Below are 23,017 nucleotides of genomic sequence, written 5' to 3' on the forward strand. Positions count from 1 at the left end.
ACGTTAAGCGCCTCTCGAAATAGTATGGCATTTTAGGTCAAAGAGGCAGCTGAAGAAGAATCAGTATGTTCTTGGGATAAAGGCGACTCATCAAATCGCTGCTGCAAGTTAAAGTAGATGTTTACAGGACTCAAGCAGAGGAGGGCTGCACTGTTACAAACTATTCTACCATAAACCTGAGATAGTTTGTTATAACTGACCAGTACAATGTGTAGGAGTCTCTCTGAGTCTCAGTATTTGCTGTGTCGCTTTGTGTATTTGCACTGCTGAGAAACGACACGCACAAGATATGAGATGGTTTGATTGTGTAAAAAAATAACTTGCCTCTTTGTATACCAAGACGCATCTTGGTATTTCGCCTTGTATCTGGATTCTCCTTCTACCTCCTCATTAACGCTCACATTAAGTTAGCTTCAGTTCGGTTCTGGTCGATTTCATCAAAATAAGAGTGTTATTGAGGAGCAGAACTAGGTGGGGCTCAGCCCTTAACATTTGTGCTAAGGACTCGGTGACGAGTTACAGGACAGAGCCAAAGCTCAGGCAACTGGCTCGCAGCTTTGAGCATCCACCTGTGCCAATTATGCACTCATTCTGATGACATTTTCCCCTCTTGTTCCAATAAACGAGTGCACATTCTTCAGTAAAAGCTTAGCAAATCCCATTTGTGTGATTCATTTATATCATCTCCACCCAAAAAGTTTGTGCTGTAAAAGAAAAAATCCTAGAAAAATGCAATAATTTGCAATAAGACCAGCTGCAAAAATACCTGCAACTTTTCAGTCACAAATTTGACACTGAGCCTCTTTGGTAAACACCACTAGCAGCTATTTAATGCCAAAAGAGGGTTTTGCACTCATGCAGACTGTTACTAATTTGTCTAGAAACAGGTGGAAATAATCATTTCTCTTGTTCAGCTCCTTTCATTCCTGTTCATTGAGGACTTTAGCTAAATTACTGCCAATTTTGTTACAATGGGTTTAATAGGAAGTGAACAGCCTCCCAGCAGATCTGCTCTGGATCCAAAAAACAGAAGATAAAAATGCATTCTTAGAGTGTTTTGTTGCCCTGAATTCAAATTCAGAGGCTCACGCTTAGGCTACATGCCACCAGTTGCTAGTTACCCCCCAGCAACTGGCAACAATCACATGTAAAAGGTGAGCAAGGAGTAAAAGTAATCCCACTATTAAAGTGTTATTTTCTCTGCATGCATTTGCAAAATTGTCTACACATTTACAAATCTGATTAAGTACACAAGGACAAAGATAATTACATAACTCACCTCTGTAAATAATTCTGCTACAATGATGCCCCCAAACAAAGAGCCCATTTTCTTGATTGTACCGAGCACATTCCTGTGTTTGAGCATATTACTGTGTGCATAAGCCTGTAGCCAAACAGATTTTCAATCAGTGCCTCGCCCTGCGTGGTGCAGGTGCCACACAGCTGCAATAAACAGCCATGCAGCGTTACGAGAAAAGCGTGGACTTGCTTGCTGCTCACCAGGAGAGCGAGGAAGAGAAGTGTCAGGTGCAGTATTTTCTGTAACTCAGTGATCTGCAGTCTCTTTTGTGCCCCATGCTGTCAGCCATTTAATTAAAACCAGGCTAGTACAGTATAATCAGTTTGCTGGAATCCTACCTTTGCCAAGAAGGGAGCAATGCTCAGAGCAGATGTTTGCTCTAAATCTTTCATCTCATCAGAATATGTAGTTTTCTTGCATCGATGAATTATGCGCGCAAGTGGATGTTTCCGCTTTTGTCTAATTTTGGCTTCAGCAAAGATGCAATTTCAAAACAAAAGCACGGCCTCTGCCATTTTTCCTGCCGCTCACATCGCTTAACGACTTGGTGTTAAAACAGATGTTAAAATGATGCCCGTTAAAGCAGACCCACGTGACCATTCACCAGGATGATACCCCGCAGCACACTCACAGCGTCACACTCGCTTAATGCTCACGGGCGCATTCACCACACAGCTTTTGTTTTAAGCTTTACTTTCTTGTCATTTGTTCGTTATTTTATCTCATACTTACTAACACACAACCAATGATCTGTTTGTAATCACACATTTATCACAAATTTATTTATAGAGCACATTTAAAATAACAGAGTTAACCAAAGTGCTGCACATAGGAAAAATAAAATAAACACACCAAGCACACACACATCTAAAATATACAACAGTACAACAGCTCAGAGATAGCTCTCACTCCGATTTAAAAGCCAAGGAATAAAAATAAGTTTTAAGACACACTTTAAAAGCATGCAGAGTAGAAGCTGACCTAACATAAAGGGGCATCTTCATGCGTTGTGTACAAAGGAATCTTATCAGACCCTTAACAGACCAATAAGTTACTATTGTCACCATTCAAGCTTTTGTTCTGGCATAGTCACGAATTAAAGTGATGATGAGAATCATATTCCACCAGTCAAAAGGTAAAGTAGTCCTTGGAAGCATCCTTTATAGACAGAAGTAAACAAAAGCAGGCCTCTAATTTGTAGAGTTTGACCTTCTGCAGTTTATTTACAACAAGAATTCTATTTTTTTGTTGTTTTTTTTAATGTCATAAAGGAAACACTTGATGCTTTATTGGGCTTAAAGACTGGGGCTCAGAGCTGCAAATTCTGATTTCACTTCTCACCCACTAATGATAGTTGTAGAACGTGAGAATACGGAAAAAAGCAGTGCTCTTGCATTGCAGTGCAGGGCCTGCTGTTCAGACTCTTTATATTTTCACAGCTCTACATCATGTAGAGAAATCTTAAGCTTGACAGCTCTGTCATGACTGCTTATGGATGCTAAGCCATCTCTGGAGAATTGCAGTTGAAGACGGAGTTCAAACTGAATTATCTAATGTGCGGCAGGCGAGGTGATGCTGTTGAAGGAATTTAAAAATGTAAGTGCATGCATTTCATTGTAAAGGAGGTTTCCTTTGCTTCTTGACATGCAAAGTGGGAGTTGGGAGGTCTCCTTGGGTGGTCTCCACATGTACACACAAGCCATGCAGTGGAACTCACAATAAGCCCCAGCAAGGCTGTAATAAAAAGTCATTTTGGTTTTAAACTTGTCATCTAGCATTCCAAGGGAAGAAGTAGGAATGGTTTTGAATTCTTTGGAAATGCAGCCCAAAGCACAAAGCACAAGGAGGCGTGATACCTTCAGTGTCCACAAACACACAAGACATCATAGTCTCTGTTATAAACTGTTGTGTATGCGCTCTCAAAATGACGGCATTAGAGTAAAATATTACCTGGACATAAGTGCTAACTGCTGCATTTCAGCAGCTGACTTGCACTTGTGACATTCTGCACAGCACTATGCACGCATTTGTTAGGCAGTAATTCAAAAGTAACATTTAACTTTCCCCAAGGGTCGTGTGCTCCGGTGGGCTCAGCATATCGATTCTGTCCGCTACGCTGTGCTCCTGGTCATCAGAAAGATCCCGCTGGTGTGAGCTTCCCTCACAGCCCGAGTGGGTGTTTGTGTTTGAGCCCAGCCAGCAACAGATTTCACTAGAACAAGAGGAAATCAATTTCATTTTTGCATTCCTTCGTTCCTAAAGCACCTCTGATCTAAGCAGATCTCAGAGTAATATACTTGTGCTTCAGGGGATAAGAAACATGATAGCACCTTATTTGCTCTCTTTTTTTTTTTATCTTCTCAACTCATGTTTGCCAGTGTGGTTTAGGAGAATATGAGAGAAACGTATGTGGTTTGGATTACTGTGCTCTATGTTGAGGTGCTCCATGCTGATTCAAGCCATGAGCTGAAAATGTCAGGTGCAGGTCTCAGCCTATATTTCATGATGGCCCATTTTGTTCTCTTAATGCAGCTCCTGAGCTCATACACAGCAGAACTGTCCGGCTTAAATATAACCCTGGGTGTAAAAATAGGCCATTGTTTTCTAAACTAATTTCCATTTCAGCATTTTTAAATAGTTTGGAAACAGCTCGTCCAAGAACTGTTTCAGCATGCAAGTGCCAGCAACTAATGGCTGTCTGAAAAATATCAAGACAGGAAGTTTTTTTAGCCATGTTTTTTTTTTTTTTTACAAACTGCTTGTAAAGACTGATTTTCCTCATTAGTTTTTAATGGCAGCTTATTTACAGAGGCACCGGCCTTTCACAGAAATTTCTGTCCGTGTTTTGTGAGCCGTGGGGAAAGATTTAGCTCACGGGATGGTGAAGTGGGTGATGTCTGGAATAATTATTTGCCACGATGAAGCCTGAAGACTGATGGTATGGACGGGAAAACAGAAGCTGCTGTACCTGCTGCACTCGTGTGCTGGTGTCAACAAATACAGGAGGATTAAAAAAAAGAGACAAACCCGCAGTGAAGGCCCATGTGTCTTGTTCATGTCCAGGCAAAGATGGCCTCCAAAGATCCCCTCCCACCATGCGGCAAAAAAAAGACACAAAACAGACCCCTCGCCCAGTATTTACACATGCGTCTATGATTTACCTGCTGCACTGACTCCCTCCCTGTCCTGCCTTCCTCTCTGTCTCTACTCTCTGGCACCGGTACCCCCCCTTATTCATTTTCCTCTGACCTCTCATGTCTGGCTGTGGGAGGCTAGATATTAAACTTGACCTTCCAGTACTGCTACAGATTTGTGCATTAAAGGGTGAGAAATTCATTCATGTTATCATTCATCCTGACTGGATGAATGATAAATCGCAACTCCAAGCAGCAGTGTTTGGGTAGTTGTTGTGGTAATCAGTGCAGATCTGTGCAGACAAGTCTGCAGCCATACTAGCAGCTCTTTGAGGCTGTAGGTTAGCACACATGTACTTTGTGCTAAATTCTGGAGGATAAGAGAAGAAAATTTTGCCCTATATTTTAACTTCACACAATTGATTATAAATAATGAGGTAAATCATATAAAAAGTAAGCAACAGTGTATGTAGGAAGTGTACAAGGTCTCTTAGTGAGGTTGCTACAAAGTTAAAACAAATGAGTGAGAAATTGCACAAGAATGATGTCATCGCCGATTGCGAAAGTTACTCAAGGGCTATATTCATCTTGCTTGTGCGAGTTGATTTAAGAGTCCAAATGGCCTTGGGAAAGAATGGTCTGAGTCTGCAGGTCCAGATTTCAGTGAGCTGTCGGCACCTACCAGAGAACAAGAGACCAAACAAGCAGAGGCTGCGATTTGAACTCTCTGATAATCCTTAAAGGCAGTAAAACTAGTGGGTGTTGTGAACATCACTGTGGTATTAGGGAAAAGGCACAGAAATGCAAAATGCTGTATGTGAATATGTCAGCCTATGGGAGCCTCTTCTGGAGCAACACTGAGGTTCACATGTAGAAATCCAAAGAGTCTAAAACACTTCAACCTTACAGTACAGGGAGGAGCTGAGAGATATGCAAGACATGCAGGAGGTGCTGTATGATAAAGCATCCAGATGCCGTCTGTGTGTTTACAGTGTGTTTTATGCTCTCTTTCAGAATACCAGAGTGCTGTTCAACATCCGTGTGGTGGGGGGGATCGGTGTTTTACAGCTACCTGTCACCTCAGGATGGGCAGCCTCTCTACCACCCTGCTGTCGACAGGTCAGGATGCCAAAAATATTCGCAGCTCGAGTTAGCATATATCAGGATATAGCACGTCGCACCGTTACGTGCTGGTTGTGCTAATTGTTCTTCCAATTATCACATATATATTTTGTTTTTGGAGTGTTAATTACAGTTCCTGTTGAAACTTGAATCTTCCACTGCAGCTTTGGGGAGCCCCCACAGCCGCAGAGATTTGAAAGCGTGCATAAAGTAAAAGGTCACAGTGGTACAAAGATGTGTGACACAGGTCTGCTTCAAAAGCATTCCCAGAACTCTTCACTTTTTACTGTGGTCTGAATAGACAGTGTAAAAGTATTTTTATATGATTAGATTTTTTTGCAAATTTATTACTTATCAAAAATTGAAATATCTCTTTTGCAAAAGAATACAGAGTCTTTTCTGTAGCGCTTCAAATTGTGGTCAGATGCATCCTGTTTTCTGCTTAAACTTGATTGGAGTCCACCAGTGGCAAATTGATGGGATCGGCTGTACAGTGTAGAGAAATTGAGACGGCACATCAGAAAAAAGATCAAGCCCTGAAAGTCCAAGAATATCACTGTACACTCCCAGGATAAAACTCAGATTTGGGCACAGATCAGGGCAAGAGTCTAAACCCATTTCTAAAGCTTTGGGGTTTCCCAGGAGTACTGTGGCCTCAATCACTGCCAAATAGAAGGAGTTTGAAATCCCTCTAACAGGACTTCAGAAGTCCTCTGTAGAAATGGAAAAACCTGCTGAAGGGAAGACCATCCCAGCACCACTTCATCAGTCGGGCCTTTATGGCAGAGCAGCTGAACTATGTGGACTGAACTCCGTGCACTATGGTGCTGCTTATCATCTAGCAAATGCTAATGGTGCAGAAGAGGTGGCAGTAGCATCAAGGACTGCTTCAGAGCATTGAGGATAGGGAGAATGGTCAGAGAAATACAAGGAGGTCCTTGAAGAAAACCTTGGGTGGTTTGGGTGCATACCAGATAATCGACAATCTAGATGGTTCTTCACTTTGATTCCCAACAGGACATACCTTTTAGTTTATCTCTACGGTCAATATGCAATAAAATAAATAAAAACATTTACAATATAAAAAAGTCAAATGAGGAGTGGTCTGAAGCAGCTGCACATACTGCTTACATGTTATAAATTTGAGTCAACACACTGTAAGGCTGATTTATTTATCTTTTTTAAGACTAAAGGATTATTAGATCAATCTAAATATATCCTTAGTTGTGGAATGACTGGTACTGTGCTCAAAATCCCCCAAACTAAATCAAGCAAATGTTTCAATAAGCTAATTCATATTGGCTCTAATGTAATTAGTTTGAATGCAGTTTAAATGTTCTCTGATCTAACCAGAGTTTCCTGACAAAAAGCTGCAGGCAGCACACTGAAGACGTTTTGACATGAAAACACGCTGCACACCAGCACGCGTGCGGTTAAAGTAAGTCTAGCATTCTCTGATTGATGCTGTCCTGGAGCCAAAGTTAGATTTTCTTTCATCTTTTTATGTATATCACACTGACTGGAAAGATTAGGCTTGATTTTTTTTTTACAGCAGTGACTGAAATGTGCAGACATTTCCTCCTTCTTTACAGTCGCATGTCTGATGGCTTTCAGTTGCAGAAGTGAATTGCTGTTTCAAAGGGCCATTTTGGCAAGGTCTTTAAAGGACTCCCATTTGTGTAGCTGCGAAGAACAGTTCATTCACTCGCTGAATGGTGCTGATGGGGGCAAATGCTTCTGAAATCTTTTGAAATGCAAATGCAAAAGCGGCACACTGTATCCTAGAATCTCACGTAATGATAGCATTTGAACTCTAATGATTCAGAAATATGTTCTGTCCCCAAGTCAGCCCACATCAAACAGCGCGCGAATGTGCTACTACAAGTGTTTCACTGCACTTTGTTCACCTATTTTGACCTGTGGTAACTCTGTGTGGTTATGTGTATTGTTACACAGGTTACTGTGTCCTCAGAGATTGTCTTGTCAGCACCTTTTTGTTTAAGTTAGCATTAAAACATGTTCATTTTGGATGACAATTGCTTCGGTCTTCCCCTAGCAGATGCCTTTTCAGCTCTTCAATGTTAGCGTGCTAACACAATATACTAAAATAGCAGATATTACACTTGCTTACAATCAGCATGTTGGAGCACACTGGTTGTAAGAGTGGCTCAAAGACCTGTGTCTGTGTATAGTCAGCAGAATCCTCTTCTCACATAATCAAGTGCATGGTGTCGTAGCCATAAATAGGCATGACATCCATTGGTAGATTCCTCCTCTTTCTCTTAGCTTTCTTCTTTTAAATTTAAAGGTAGTTTTGTTGTACGGCCCCCACAGCACCCCCCCAAAAAAAGCTCAAAGTTGACTCTTAATGGTGATGTCTGAGGTTTCTGTTTTGATGGAATAAAAGCAGTTTAACAAAAATATGCTGAAATCAACATCAGCCGGTTCAAATGTGTTCAGATGTGTCGCACAATGCGATCGGATAAAGACTCACATGCAGTTTAAACTCAAATTCAAACTTGTCATCTCTCTCTCTGAGCCCATGCATCAAGTGCATGTATGGCCCCATTTAAAACCACAACGGCGGTGACACCTAGTGGTTAAAAAGCATCAATGCACATGCATTTGCAGTATTGTGTTGCAGTAAAATGAGTATAAATGTGTTTTAGCTTGAAATTGCAGGAAATGTTAGAAAGCCTGGTGGAAGTAAAAGAGATAACATAGACACAACACAGTTAACTCCGCTCCTGATATCTTTTAGAGCTCTGAAGCTGTGCGGCTCGGGAGGCCCTCCACATGTGAAGCTCATCATTGAGTGGGAACACAGAATCAAAGACTGGTCAGTACATTGTGCATCTACTTATTCCTGTATTACTTTTGCTTTGTGCATGATTGGCCTTTATGGCATCCTTAAACTTTTATGTCCTGGGCCGGCAGCCTCTTCGGTAACATTAAGGAGGAGGTGGTGAAGGATGCAGAGAGCGTGAGGAATCAGCAGCAGCACCATGTCCAGCAGTACAGCTGCACCTTGGATGAGTGCTTCCAGCTCTACACCAAAGAGGAACAGGTAATCTGCATGCTATTATAGAGCTTTGCTGTTTGGAGCAACAATACAGCAGGTTGTTGCTCCTGAGTCTCTTTTAGTTCAGGGGCCTAGGCTGTCATTGATTGCTATTCTTTTTTCTTTTATTTTTTTTTTAAGTGTCATGGTAAACTTGTGCCTAACACTACAAAATTATTCAAGTTTTGAAACTCATTAAATTCCTCATGAGCAATTTCTTCCAGGTCGGTATTATATATAAATGAATAGGGAGGGGAAAGAGGAGCAGCCTAAGTCTATAGCAGCATAACTAAGAGGTTAGCAGCGTCTGACCAATCACAAACATGGACAGATCTACTGCAGCAGAGAGGCTGATTTTACTAAGGGTTGTATCCTTAGTAATACAGGCCTGAAAGTAGCACAACTGTTGCAGACAAAGCAGCAGCAATAATGTGTGTGAGAGGATGAACACTGTGCAGTAGCGAAATATTAAAAGTGCTGTACGAATGTGCTTTTAACACATTCTTTCAGTTGTAGCCCGATGGTCTGAGAGTAGCCTAAGGATTAAATATAAAAAACAGAACTCACATGCAGGCATAAACTACATGTAAATTTAGTATACATAAGGGCTCTGCTTAGAGAGCAATAAAATTGTACCTACTAATCTATATTCCTTACTGACGTTGATCTGAGAAAGACAAAAACTTTAGATGCTATTAAAAAACTTCAGACTCCCCTGATATACATGCACAGAGGTCCAGAAGATCCTCCAGGAATGTCCATGTAGGTTCTCAGTCATCCAGGTCATAGTAGTCCCACATGGGTTTCACTCGAAACCACTGATTGTGGTGACCAACACCTTCTTGCACACATTAGCACATGTGATTATGCACATGAACAATAGTGGCTCACAACCACCTCCAGGGGACTACGCCCACTGGGGTTTAAACACCTGGATCTCTCCACCTTTTTGGCTTTAGAACTGAAGAAGCCTTTCAGATGAGAGGTGAAACGTCTTCAAAACTTAAAGAAGTCGAGTCACCTTTTTTCAGGAATGGTGAGGCTATTTGCAGTGATTTCATACCTGCTGATCCCTGATTTCAAAAATAACTTGATCCAAATGATGAAGTGATAAATCCTTATAAGATTATCTGCACAACCAAAGCCTAGAGTTTCCACTGCCAGGGAGCCATCAGCTACAAATCAATACATGCTGAGTGGAATGCTTTATGTGTATCAAGATTCAGTTCAAAGTTGGACCCACATTCGGACCAGAATGCAGAGTAATAATTATAGAGTCCACAGAGGCAATAAATCCAGACTGCAGTGAAAACCCACACAAATTTACCAGGAAGTACAACAGACAATCCAACAAAGATGAAGAAGAAGAAAGAAATATTTACACACGGAGGGCTGAGGGAGGACGTGGAGATAGGTGGGGAACAAGGCACGGCTGGACATGAAACAAGACAATCAACAGACAGGAAGTAAAACCCAAAACAACAGGAAATGACAATGAAACAAGGAGATGCTGAAAGCTGAATGAATACGTGACAGAAGGGGGGAGCACGCTGAGGGAGCTAAACACAAGTAACAAACTCAGAATAGGAACACCGGAAGAGTCAAAACCCTCACAAGAACTCAAATACAACAAGACCTAATGATCAAAATGGAATGATAATGAAACTAAAAGAGGAAAACACTTCCTTAAATCTCTTTTTCTACCAAACTGCTGTGAAACCCGGTCCCACGTATTTTAAATTCTCTCGTGAGTTTGATCAAATCATCCTGACAGCAATCAAGGGCGTGAAAAACATTTGTTAAAGTGTGTCTTTAATTCACATAGGTGCTTGTTGGTAGCTCTAGCAGTAGATATACCAGAGTATATATACCAGTGTGTATTTTTGCAAGGTTAGAAACACTGACTGTAAAGGGGGGAAACATGTTTGTTTATAAAGGGTCTGTTTGGTCTGTTTGTAGGCGATGAAGAGGTAAAAAAACAAGCAGGCAAAAGATTTTTTATTGACAGCAGAGTGTCAAATGTGTGTTGGTGTGCTTCTCTGTGGGCAGTAAATGCCACTGTCAGGCAGTTTTTAAACAGGTTGTTCACATCATGTGGAGAGTCAGAATTATATCAAATCAGTGCTGCTTCACAGCACTTCACAGTTACTTCTTTAATAATAATAATCTCTGCATTATTAAGCAGTTTTCATTAAAAGCTTATCACACAGGTATTTGCCCCTGAGGTCTCTTCCAAAAAAAAAAAAAATCCAAAATCTGCTGAAACTACCAAAACTTTCAATAAGTATAAGTATCGCTGATGGTTTTCAAGTCGCTTTCATTTTCTGCTTTAACTTTTGTAGTTTAATTTCCTGTCGTGCTCACCCAGGAATAAAATGAGGCATCGTGTGTGTTATATGACCCAATAACAGGTTTTTGTGTTGTTTTTCTTTGCGTTTCTCACGTGGAGATGTAGAAGAACATAATTTATTGTTATTTAAAAATTATTATAGAAAATTAAATTAAGTGTAGATTTAGTTTAGGAAGCAGCTGATCATCCAATTTTTAGTCTGTGTGACTTTGCTTCAGTAACCTTTTATCACCAGCTGGTGGCGCTGCAGGCCCGAGGGAGATGTTCAATTTCACTGTTTGGATACATTTATTTCACATTTTGCAAGTGCTGTCTTCTCTCTAGGCCTAATAATAACATGAATGCATAATATCATCATTATCACATCCCTTCTTTTTCACTGTAGTCCAGAGGAGAGGTCACGTCACACAGTAAAGTGTAAACATTTGCAAAGTATTGAAAGCAAATAAGTCATTTTTATGTGTGGTTTGAGGTGGTTTCATCTTAAAGATTAATAATTTTTTAAACAATCAGATGGCTCCCTGGAGGTTTTATTGTACACTGCATTGCCAAAGGTATTCACTCACCCATCCAAATCATTGAATTCAGGTGTTCCAGTCACTTCCATGTCCACAGGTGTATAAACCAAGCACCTAAGCACGCAGACTGCTTCTACAAACATTTGAGAAAGAATGGGTCGCTCTGAGGAGCTCAGTGAATTCCAGCGTGATACCGTGATTGGGATTGGGAACGACAGCGACTCAGCCACAAAGTGGTAAAATCACAGAGTGGGGTCAGTGGATGCTGAGGTGCACAGAGAAACACTCAGAAACACTCCTAAACCTTGTGGAAAGTCTCCCCAGAAGAGTTGAGGCTGTTATAGCTGCAAAGGGTGGGCCGACATCATATTAAACCCTATGGATTAAGAATGGGATGTCACTCGAAAGAAGGAAGAATTTCCAGGTTTCAAGCATCTAGCTTCAGGTTTATGACATCTAGAAGGTCTGGGTTCGAATACACCTTGGCCCGGGCCTCTGTGTGTGGAGTTTGCATGTTCTCCCCGTGTCTGCGTGGGTTTCCTCCAGGTACTCCGCTTTCCTCCCCCAGTCCAAAGACATGCACTTACTGGGTTTAGGTTAATTGGTCACTCTAAATTGCCCATAGGTGTAAATGTGAGTGTGAATGGTTGTCTGTCTTTCTCTGTGTTGGCCCTGCGACAGGCTGGTGACCTGTACAGGGTGTACCCTGCTTCACCCCCTGTGTCTGCTGGGATAGGCTCCAGCGGCGACCCTGAACAGGATAAGCAGAAGAGAATGGATGGACAGTTATACCATTATGTGTGTGAAGGTCAGATGAGTAAATACTTTTGGCAATATAGTGTATGTGTTGTGTAAAGCATTTACGAAAGCTGTTTCACACCTGTGATTCATTTATTATGCATTTGACATTAACAACGACAAAGACAAACAAATGATTATCTTCAGCACTTCTTTGTAAAGTTTAGATTGTTGAGCTCAGCACTGCACAGTAATCAGTATAGTAAACAGAGTGAACTGGGCAAAATGTGAACACAAGGTAACTGTGGCAAAAGATTCAAAATGCACATCTCACTCCAAGTTGAGTTAAGTAGTCCTCGAGCAAAAGAAGTAAGAATTTCCAGGTTTATGGCTTACAAGAATATAATAAAGAAGAAAATTTGCGAACATACAAAGAAGAAGAGATATTTGTGAGGCTCTGCTAAATCTTTAAAGGCCAGTTTTGTCCCCTCTTCCCTTGTCTCTCTGTCTTGTTCCAATCAGCTAGCCCCAGATGATGCCTGGAAGTGCCCTCACTGTAAGCAGCTGCAGCAGGGTATGGTGAAGATGAGCCTGTGGACCCTGCCAGACATTCTCATTCTTCACCTGAAGCGCTTCAGGCAGGTGGGTGAGCGGAGGAACAAGCTCACCACATTCGTTCATTTCCCCCTGGCGGGCTTGGACATGACGCCTCACGTGGTGCACCGCAGCCATGGTACCCATCTGCCCCCTCCGCAGCCGGGCTGGAAGCAGACCAGACGACCTGACCTGGCTCCCCCTGACTTCCTGTACGATCTGTATGCTGTGTGCAACCACCACGGAGGAATGCACGGTGGACATTACACAGGTTTGAGTAACTTCTAAGAAATTTACTCCAGGTTTTAATGTTGTGGCTAATGCTCAATTTGACTTTGATGCCAGCAACACATTTTTTTTTTAAAGTTTTGACAGGGGGCAGAGTAGCTTGGGTGGACTGGGGGCTGCGTGTTTTGGACACCCCTATTTCCTACATTTTGCCCAGGGAGGGAATCATGCTGGGTGCAGCTCATGGGCACCTGAGGCTCCACCACCAGCCCCTGCTGGGACAGCTGGCCTCTGGAGGGGTCAGCTCCCCATTGCCTCCCCCTCTCTTTTATGCTGGGATGGGCATGTAGTTGGAATGTGTGGCCATGGCTTCTGGGGGGGCATTGTTGTGGCTTCCCACCCTCATTATTGAGCACTGTATGACAGAGACACAGACATTCACATTCTCTTAGTCACTTATGCAAACAAACACACACACCACAACATTACAAGATTGCTGGTTTGTGGAGCCACGTTTTTTCATATATATGTCTAATGTGTTTTTTCAGGTACTGTTTTTTTTTTTCTTCTTTTTTTTTTACAGGTGCAGCAGTTGGTGAACCATCGTGTTTCTCTGCTTGTGCTCTGCCCTCCTATTCTTATCTTTTTTTTTCTATTTTCCTATTTTCTTTTTTCTTTCTGGCTTTTTTCCTGCCTGTCACCTCTGGCATTGCCATAATACATATACACTTGTGTGAACAATAACACAAACGAATAAATAAATGAAAGAAAAAAGAAAAAACACTAACAGGAGAGAGCTCCTCTGCAAATATGTTTGGCACAGCAGTGCATTCAGATCAGAATTCTCATTGCAAAAGCTGCCAGACAAGACGGGCTTTAAAAAAATAAGTTTTGACAGGAACATGTTTACCACTGTGTTGTATCACCTTCTTTTAGCACTTCTCTGTAAGCTTTGAGAACTGCTAGAGTTGAAAATAATAACTGTTTTTCTGGTCTTAATTAATACAGGATTAAAGGTGCTCCACAGGTTTTCAAAGCATCCTTAGTTCTATTTTTCATTGCATAATACACCAAGGCCTTCAGTGGATGAGGGGTCTGGACTGCATGCAAACCAGACTCCTGACCCAGTCTGTTTTTCTACAGAGCCATGATGGTGTAATACAGGCAGAATGTGGTTTGACATTATCCAAAAGAGTAGTTATCAGGCACCATACAATAGTCCAGAACCTTTCTATAACCTCCATCATTCATTCAGTTTAAATTGTGTCTTCACGGGCTACCCAGTGCAATGTGCATGCCTTTTGAACTGTAAGCTGAAAACAAAGTGGATGGTGTCTCTTCCCTTTTGCTCAGGAAATGTTGTTTATGACTTTCATAAAGAATTGCAGATTTAGATTTTTAAGACCATAGAGCATTTTCCCACTTAACCTCAGTCCATCGTAAATTATCTCAGGCCCATAGAAGGCTCCCAATTTTCTGTCTTATTCACGTTAAAATTTTCAGTCAGACACCTGTGTGTTCTAAGAACATCCATCCAATCTGTTTTCTTAACCCACAATCAGGGTTGCAGGAGCGTATCCCAGCTACCACTGGAGCACAGACCAATTAACCTAACATGCATGTCTTTGGACCTTGGGACTGCACCGAAAGAACCCACGTGGCCATCAGGGAAACATGCAGGCTCCACTCAGAAAAGTCGTCAGATTTGAACCTAGGACCTTCTTGCTGTGAGGCCCTGGTTTTTAGTCCTCTGCAATGGTAGACTCAATCTACAGAACAGATAGCAAGCTTTTTAGCCTTTATTATGATAGGACTGGGAGAGAAAGCGGGGGAAGAACTGCAAAAGAGAAGCAAAAGGCCTGGGACAGATTTAAACTCATGCCTCTGCAGTGACCTTATGGCATATGGGTCGCCCGTTCGAGCTAAGTGATTGGCTAATATGATTTCAAGGCCAAGACCAACTTCTCCCACATAGCCCTCATGGAGTTGCAATATGCAGATGATGGCGCTATCATCGCCCACACAGGAAAAGATCTTCAGTGCATGCTTAATGCCTCTATCTGAGCAAACTTGCATATCAGTGTGTCTCTTAGCATAAGTGTGTGGTTCCAGAACTGGACATTTTAGCCATCTGAAGACTCGCTATAAGGATCCTCAAGGAGGATCATTATACCAGATTTCAAATGATGGTTTACATAAATGTCCCTGAGCCCAGCAGTGACACCTTGTGGCAAAGACATAGAAATGCATCCATATGGCCAGCTGCCTTGGCCGCAGCATGGGTATTACCAGAAAGCTGAACAGACAATTAAGGATACAATCATCCATGTAGTGTACATTTTCCTGCGTGTGTTTATGAACAAACTCCCAAAAACACACCCATGTATGTACGTATGCTGTTTCAATCAATAATCAGGCAAATAAACTGCCAAACTGACAAAAGTATTCACTCGTCAGACATATGAACAAACAAACATATGAACTTGACTGACATCCCATTCTTAATCTTCTTCTGAGAAGACTTTCCACAGGTTTAGGAGTGTTTATGGAACTTTTTGACCATTCTTCCAGAAGCACATTTGTGAGGTCAGACACTGATGTTGGATGAGAAGGCCTGGCTCACAGTCACTGCTCTAATTCAACCCAAAGGTGTTCTGTCAGGTTGAGGTCAGGACTCTGTGCAGACCAGTCAAGTTTTTCCACACCAAACTCACTCATCCATGTCTTTATGGACCTGCTTTGTGCACTGGTGTGTAGTCATGTTGGAACAGGAAGGGGCCATCCCCAAACTGTTCCCGCAAAGTTGGGATCATGAAATTGTCCAAATTGTCTTGGTATGCTGAAGTATTAAGAGTTCCTTACACTGGAACTACGAGGCTGAGCCCAACTCCTGGAAAACAACCCCACACCATAATCCCCCCTCCACCAAACTTCACACCTTGCACAATGCAGTCAGACAAGTACTGTTCTGAGTTGCTGTTTTTCCCAATCACTTCCACTTTGTTATAATACCACTTACAGATGACTGTGGAATGCTTAGCAGTGAGGCAGCATGGTGGTGTGGTGGTTAGCACTGTTGCCTTCTAGCTAGAAAGTCTGGGTTCAAATACAAGCTTGGCCCTGGCTTTTCTGTGTGGAGTTTGCATGAGTTTTCTTCAGGTACTCTGATTTCCTCCCAAAGACATGCAGTTACTGGGGTTAGGTTCATTGGTGATTCTAAATTGCCCATAGGTGTGAATTGCGACCTGTACAGGGTTTACCCTGCCTCTTGCCCCATGACAGCTGGCTCCAGCGCCACCCTGACAACCATGACTATTGGCCAGCTGTCAGTTTTGTCCCTTGCATGCAGAGATTTTTGTGGATTCAGTCAATATTTTTAGGGTAATATCTACCATAGATCACGAAATGTTCAAATTCTTTGCTGTTTTATTTTGAGAAACATTTTCTTCTAAATTGATGAATTCTTTCAGTGTTGTGAACCCCTCCACATTTTTACTGCTGAAAGACTAACAGATTGTTGCAGTTGCAGCTCCTGGGTACATCAGTAACGTGTATAATTTCAGCCTATTGTAGGAACTCAGTTGACGGCCAGTGGTACAGCTATGATGACAGCAGTGCTGAGCCAGTTCCAGAGGCAGAGGTGTGCACTCGTGGAGCCTACATCCTCTTCTACCAGAGGAGAAACACTATCCCCCCCTGGTCTGCCAGTTCTTCAGTCACAGGTCAGTCCTTTCAGACGCTGTACAGTGGGTTGTTATTATTAGCCAGTTGGAAGCTGCTTCACACCTCATTAATATAAAACTAATGGAGGCAACATGAAAATGTCATTAAACTTCACACCCCCATTATCTGTTATGAGTCATTATCTGGTAAATACTCTATTTTCAGCACCATCCGTGTGCATTTTCACTGCTACATCTTGTGTTTTAGCTGATAGCCAAGAAAGACTGACCTGTTGCCAGTAATGGTCTCTATTTGTCTGAGTCACAGAAGCACTTTTTTTCATGGTTTCTGCATAATGACTGTTTTCCCCGATGGATGGAAATAGAAAGTACCCAATGATCACAGATGTAACGTTGCTGTCTTGATGTAGGATTGTTTCTTCTAATGGAGCTGTAGTTGGTTCGGCTTTTTTTTTCCTCTAATGTGCATGTTTATGACTGGATTGGCATGCAAAAAATAAAACTTAAAAAAACTTTTATTCACTCCTATTTGTAGGTTCCACCAGCTCGTCCACCTCTGACCACTGGCTCGTCCGGCTGACAGGGGGAAGTAAGAGGGGCAGTGTGGTGTCAGGTGGACCTGTGTCTGGATCTCTGGGAGCCATACAAGCTCCTGAGTCTCCTGAGTTGCCAGTGTTCAGAGATGAACCCCCCAAAACAGTAGAAACACGTAGGTATCTGGGCTAACTTGCATGGTTTGTTTCAAATGCAAAAAGGCAAAAAAGTTCTGCACCACATTTTTATAAGTGTATTCTATATTTTGTGATGCTACACTGTTACAATACTTTTGGACTTGTATTCAAAATTTATGACTTTTTTATAGAGCCATGATGAACAGTTTCTTCTGTAAAAAACTCAGTCATTTTACAGAATTTTCCTGTTATTTTGAAAGTTCTTAAATATCAGTAAAATCACAAAATAAAGACAGTGAATGAACTTGTATAATGTAAAATAATGTGGAAAAAATGGCCTGTGAATAAACATGATTTTTTTTTCATGTTTTCACAGGAAATCCATTATTTTTTCTCACACACAAGGACTAAAAATACTAAAAATACAGTCACAACATAATTTCAAAAATACATCATGTTTATTTTAAAGATTTTAAAGTGTTAAATTCTAGTTTATTGATGTAAATTCATATCTAAAATCTGATGCATTGAGTGCATAATGACACAAAAATGTCTGTAATTTCACATGGGTTTTTTCATTAAACAACAGATGTGTTGTGTCAAAAAAATTATAATTTTTATTGTTCCATCCATCCATTTTCTTCCACTTATCCATGGCCCGGTGCGGGGGCAGAAGCCTATACCTCTCTCCCCAGCTACCTCCTCCAGCTCATCTAGGGGAACACCGAGGCATTCCCAGGCCAGCTGAAATATATAATCTCTCCAGCATGTGCTGGGTCTGCCCTGGGGCCTCCTCCTGGTAGCACCTCACCCAGGAGGCCTCCTAATCAGATGCCCGAACCACCTCAACTGGCTCCTTTCAATGTGGAGGAGTAGCAGCTCTACTCTGGAGGAGGTGGCAGGGGGAGGGAGGTCTGGGCTTCTCTGCTTAGGCTGCTGCCCCCACGACCCGGCCCTGAATAAGCGGATGGTGTATATAACATCTGCAAGTACTAGTAAGCTGTCAAAATAGTTTACAGCCTGAGCACATCAGATATTCTCTGAGCTAAGCAGGGCCGGGCCTGGACAACAGGTGCTGTTTAGCAGAGCTGACTTACTGGGAGGGTGGTCTTAAAGATGTGCTCAACTAGCTCTTTTCAAACAGTAAATGAACAGGCACTGCACTTATAAGGTAAATAAGGATTATTTTGAATAGTGAATTATGCAAAGCTACTGTAGGAGAGTCAAAGGGAAAATATGGAGCTGAAAATGGATATACAATGACCACTTTGAGGCAAATAAATTTGCCAGATTTTTTTTTTAAATATTTCAAATTCTTCTCCTACTTGGCTCATGTGTTTTATTAATTTGCATGCTGGTATGCCAATACCTCACTTAGTATCCAAATCACTGTGTCTCGTGTTTTCTTCTACAGGTGGGTCTGAAGCCAGTCAGTTTGTCAGAGGGTACCACGGCAGGAGTTTAAGCATGAGATCACCAACCAAGCCCAAGGAGACTCTGAACAAAGTTCTCCCACTGCGGTGGTCCTTTGGTTCTAGAGACCGCTTTAAGCACTCAGCCCAAACCCAGTCCGGAGAGCTGGTGGAGTATCTTGAGTCCGGCCGACGCCCACGATGTACCAAAGACCCCATCATCTCGCTGGTGGCCACACCACCGCAAAGGAACGCCCAGGGAAGAGTCTTTGAAGCAGAACAGGACTGCAGTTCACCCAGCGGCAGCAGCCTCAGCTGTACAGACAGAGTCAGCTCTGAGAATTGTTACTCCCCCAAAATACCAGAGGGACAGAGCAGAACTTTTGCAGAGAGAAACATCAGCCATGGAGGTGGTAATGGCACCAAAGCTAGAGATGATGATTCTCTGAGGAGGAGATCATCTAAGAGAGTGAGGCCAGACCAGGGCAGGACCCTGGACTTCCAGCTGCAGAGAGGGGCCATTCTAGGCGGTCAGATCAGCCACAGTGCTCCACCAAGCAGAGATTCTACACTGAGAAGATCCAAAGTCCAGACTCCCAGGACACAAAAAGACTTGTTACAGATGGTCCTACAACTTGACGACAGGCGGGTGCAGAGGGGACAGGAAGGTCGGAGCCAAGAAAGTCTCTTCTCATTTTTCAAGCCTGGTTTCTTGAAGAAAGACATTCCAAGGTCACCAATCAAGGGGCAAGAAAAGCGTATGAAAGACCACGAAAATCTGGGAAGGCTGGCAAGTAGTAATTTAGCCAAACTGTCCCTCTCTAATGGGACACTGACTGCTGTGGCACTAGAAGAGAGGAAAGGCGTCCCCAGCGGTGATGCCCATAACTGCAAAGTACAGCTGATCAACGGAAAGGCCGGGAATCACGACCCCGTCGACATCAAACGTGCCCACAGCTCCAGCAGCATCCAGACCAAGCTAGATTTGACATTTCGCAGGTGTGCCTCCCTGCAGAGGAACGGAGAAGTCGTGATCCCTCCAGCCCACCGCGTCCTGCTGGTGGACAAGCCGAGTTACGCCACCCTGCAGCGGACACGATACAGTACCACCTCACTGGGTAGGCACAGAGCTTTCCCTGAGGCCTGCTTTTAAGGTCACATTGCAAACTGAAATAAATTCATATTCCTCACATGGAATTCTATTCAAGTCTTTTCAGAAATTGGAACTAATGTCAGCGCATGGTTGATGCCTTTCTTCTCATGTCAGGCTGCTTTTAAAGTCAGAAACTGCCTGTGTTGAACAAAGAAAGAATGACAGTGGAAACAGTTTGGCAGCGCATGCCTGCTGCTGTAGTGCAGTAATTGAAAAGTGTGGAATGAATTCCACTTTACAGATTAAGTGTAAGCCTTTAAATTCCAGCAAATGCAGCCCCACTTCTCAAAGTATCAGTTGAAGTCTGCTTTTTATTAATTGTTACTGGTGCTAATACTGATTTCCTGTTTGATAGGTTACCACATACTAATGGCTTTTTTTATTATTTTTTCCATTATAAGTGCCTCTGTGAGAGCCTCGAGAGACTGCTGAACGCTGGGAGCTCTCTACTCATTACTCCACACCCGCCCACCCAGAGAAGCCCACAGCTGGAGGCATCGCCTAATCAAAGTACATCTTCTCGCTCCCCTTCATAGTACTGTTCTAAGTTCTCACCTGTGTGTGTCTTAAATGAAATCTATGCAGAGATGAATTACTGAGGGAAAATATTGCTGTAATGTGATTTGTTTCCCACACTTTTTTTTGTTTTTACACTGTTGTCTACCGTTACTACACCACATGTTTGAGTTTATGATCAGCATTTGGAAAATGGAAGGTGATGTGGTGAATTTGCATAGTTTTAGTCCATTACACAATAAGGTATATACTGACAGGCTAAATAACAGTTTACAGTTAATGGGCTAAGACATGTAAGATTGTTCTAAAGCGCTGCAAAAAAAATAAAAAAATACTAACACAGCACTGTAAAATGGCTGTATTATCAGTTAAATATTATATATTGTTGCACTTTCTTTGTTAAACTTTTCCATGTTTGTCCAACACGACCAGAGTGAACGTGGTCAGTTGGACTCATCTGTACAAATTGGGCAAAACAATTTATAACCAGCAGCTGCTGGACCATGTGATTTATGTAAAGGGGCTTTCATAACTAAAGGTTTGGTTCAAGCTTTTTTTTTTTAAACTAAACTGGAGCTGTGAAACCCCATTCTTCTCATTTTCCTGTGGCTCTGTGGAGGGAAGAAATCATTCTGTGGGAAATTTTTAAGAAAGCACACATACACATTTACCACCTCAGCAGCTTGCACAGCAATAAAGGAGAGGCTTTTTGTTTGTTTGTTTTTTTGTTTGGTTGTTTTTTTTTACTTCCACATCTGCTGATCCGGGGTGTGGGTGTGTGAGAGTGCACTGTTTGTCTTTTTTCACTCAAGCTGGATTGAAAATTTTACTCATTAAGAAAAAAAAGAAACAATACCAGGAGGCCGACAGCTGTTCTTTCATTGCAGACGTTAAGACGCGACAGGTGGTGATGATGACAGTGCTTTAAAATTGTATTAAAGTAGCCACCACAAACAGAATGAGCATTTGAAGTTCCTCCTGCATATTTAGTGTCTGTTTAAATCATCATATTCACCATTTCTGGAGCTGCACCGTGACAGCTTTCACTAATGAAGCAGAAGGATGAGCAAACCATAAATAACGTTTTTTTTCTCGCTCTTGTCCAACCCGATGATTAGCTTTCAATTTACTGCAAACTAGTTTCAGTGTTTCAAATTTGTCACTGAGGGTTTTCAGTCAAAGTCGTCTCGTTTGGCTGCACGCGCTCTTTCTGGCCTCACCTTTTATGTTCTGTCGTCACTGTTTAACATCACTATTTACCAAATTAAGTGATCATACATGAAGGTTGTGTCTGAGATGTTACTTGGGAACAATGGCTAGATTATATTTTATTAACTTTTTTAAAAGTCTACATTTTGTACCTGATGTGTAATTATGTAATTTAAGTACCAGATTAAAACTGTTTGCTTCAGATTACCACAAAAGGTCAGAATAATGTGTTTGGTAGGCAGGTTTAAATGTGACACCACACACACAAGTTCTTTGATCGGACTGTCTGTAATGTCTGTTTAATGTACTGAAAGTTTCATGGATTGCAAATTAAACATGGCTTTTCTCACAAATGATCTCAGTGTGGCACAATTATCTGTGGCAGCCTGTGGTGGAAACAAAACAAACACAACAGATAAAAAGGAAACGAATGATAAATGGCTTCTCTCAATTCATATATCATCATCCTTTAAAAATCTAAACTGAAAGTGTGGAAAATACTTAAATAGTCATTTTTAAAAAATCCAGAAAGGGTTGCCAAACATTTTTTTTAATATACACTTAATGACCAGTTTTTTAGTTTCACTTTTTCAACTGCTCGTTAATGCAAATATCTAATCAGCCAATCACAGTGCAGTCAGGACAACCTGCTGACGTTCAAAATGAGCATCAGAATGAGGAAGAAATGTGATTTATGTGAGTTTGAATGTGGCATGCTTCTTGGTGCCAGACTGGCTGGTCTGAGTATTTCAGTAGCTCCTGATCTGCTGAGATTTTCCACACACAACCATCTCTTGAGTTTACGGAGAACGACCTGAAAAACAGAAAACATCCAGTGAGCATCAGTTCTCTGGGTGAAAATGCCTTGTTGATGTCAGAGGTCAGAGGAGAATGTCCAGACTGCTTTGAGCTGATAGGCAGGCAACAGTAACTCAAATAACTACTCATTACAACCAAAGTATGAATCTTATGGAGTTTTTTTTTTCAAGAAAAAAGCTGTTTTTATGTTAGATTGACTGATTATTCAAGTAGAGACTTCCATCTTTCAGGCACGTCAGTGATTTCTTCCATCGCAGGTCTACAATCAGCACTAAACTGCATTCACTATGGTGTTATTTAGCATTCACACAAGTGTGCCTTCTCTTAATGATTGAACCAATCAAGCAACAACACAGCTAGAGCAGAACTACTCCGGGCCTCTGATGAATGCTTTTTTCCCTGAAACACGCCGAAGCGACACCAGAGCACTGAGAGACCTGCGGGAATTTCTGTTCAGCTGTGTCTTGATGCTGCATGTTGTCAGTAAGGAAGAATGAAGCGAATATGTT

At 41.9% G+C, this 23,017-nt stretch overlaps 1 protein-coding gene across 1 annotated transcript in view; it reads left to right on the forward strand.

Annotated features, from left to right (window-relative positions):
• The window catches only part of LOC115784311 (ubiquitin carboxyl-terminal hydrolase 43), a 77,839-nt gene extending 55,815 nt beyond the window's left edge, over window positions 1–22,024 (forward strand). The window contains 9 exon segments of the mRNA XM_075074393.1: window positions 5,449–5,481; window positions 5,483–5,553; window positions 8,318–8,395; window positions 8,494–8,623; window positions 12,746–13,088; window positions 16,609–16,767; window positions 17,264–17,437; window positions 18,814–19,929; window positions 20,366–22,024. Coding sequence (XP_074930494.1) covers window positions 5,449–5,481; window positions 5,483–5,553; window positions 8,318–8,395; window positions 8,494–8,623; window positions 12,746–13,088; window positions 16,609–16,767; window positions 17,264–17,437; window positions 18,814–19,929; window positions 20,366–20,376 — 2,115 coding nt within the window. The 3' untranslated portion in view covers window positions 20,377–22,024.
• The last annotated feature ends 993 nt before the right edge of the window (window positions 22,025–23,017 follow it).

The sequence above is a fragment of the Archocentrus centrarchus genome, chromosome 8 (assembly GCF_007364275.1).
Source record: "Archocentrus centrarchus isolate MPI-CPG fArcCen1 chromosome 8, fArcCen1, whole genome shotgun sequence".
Taxonomy (NCBI): domain Eukaryota; kingdom Metazoa; phylum Chordata; class Actinopteri; order Cichliformes; family Cichlidae; genus Archocentrus; species Archocentrus centrarchus.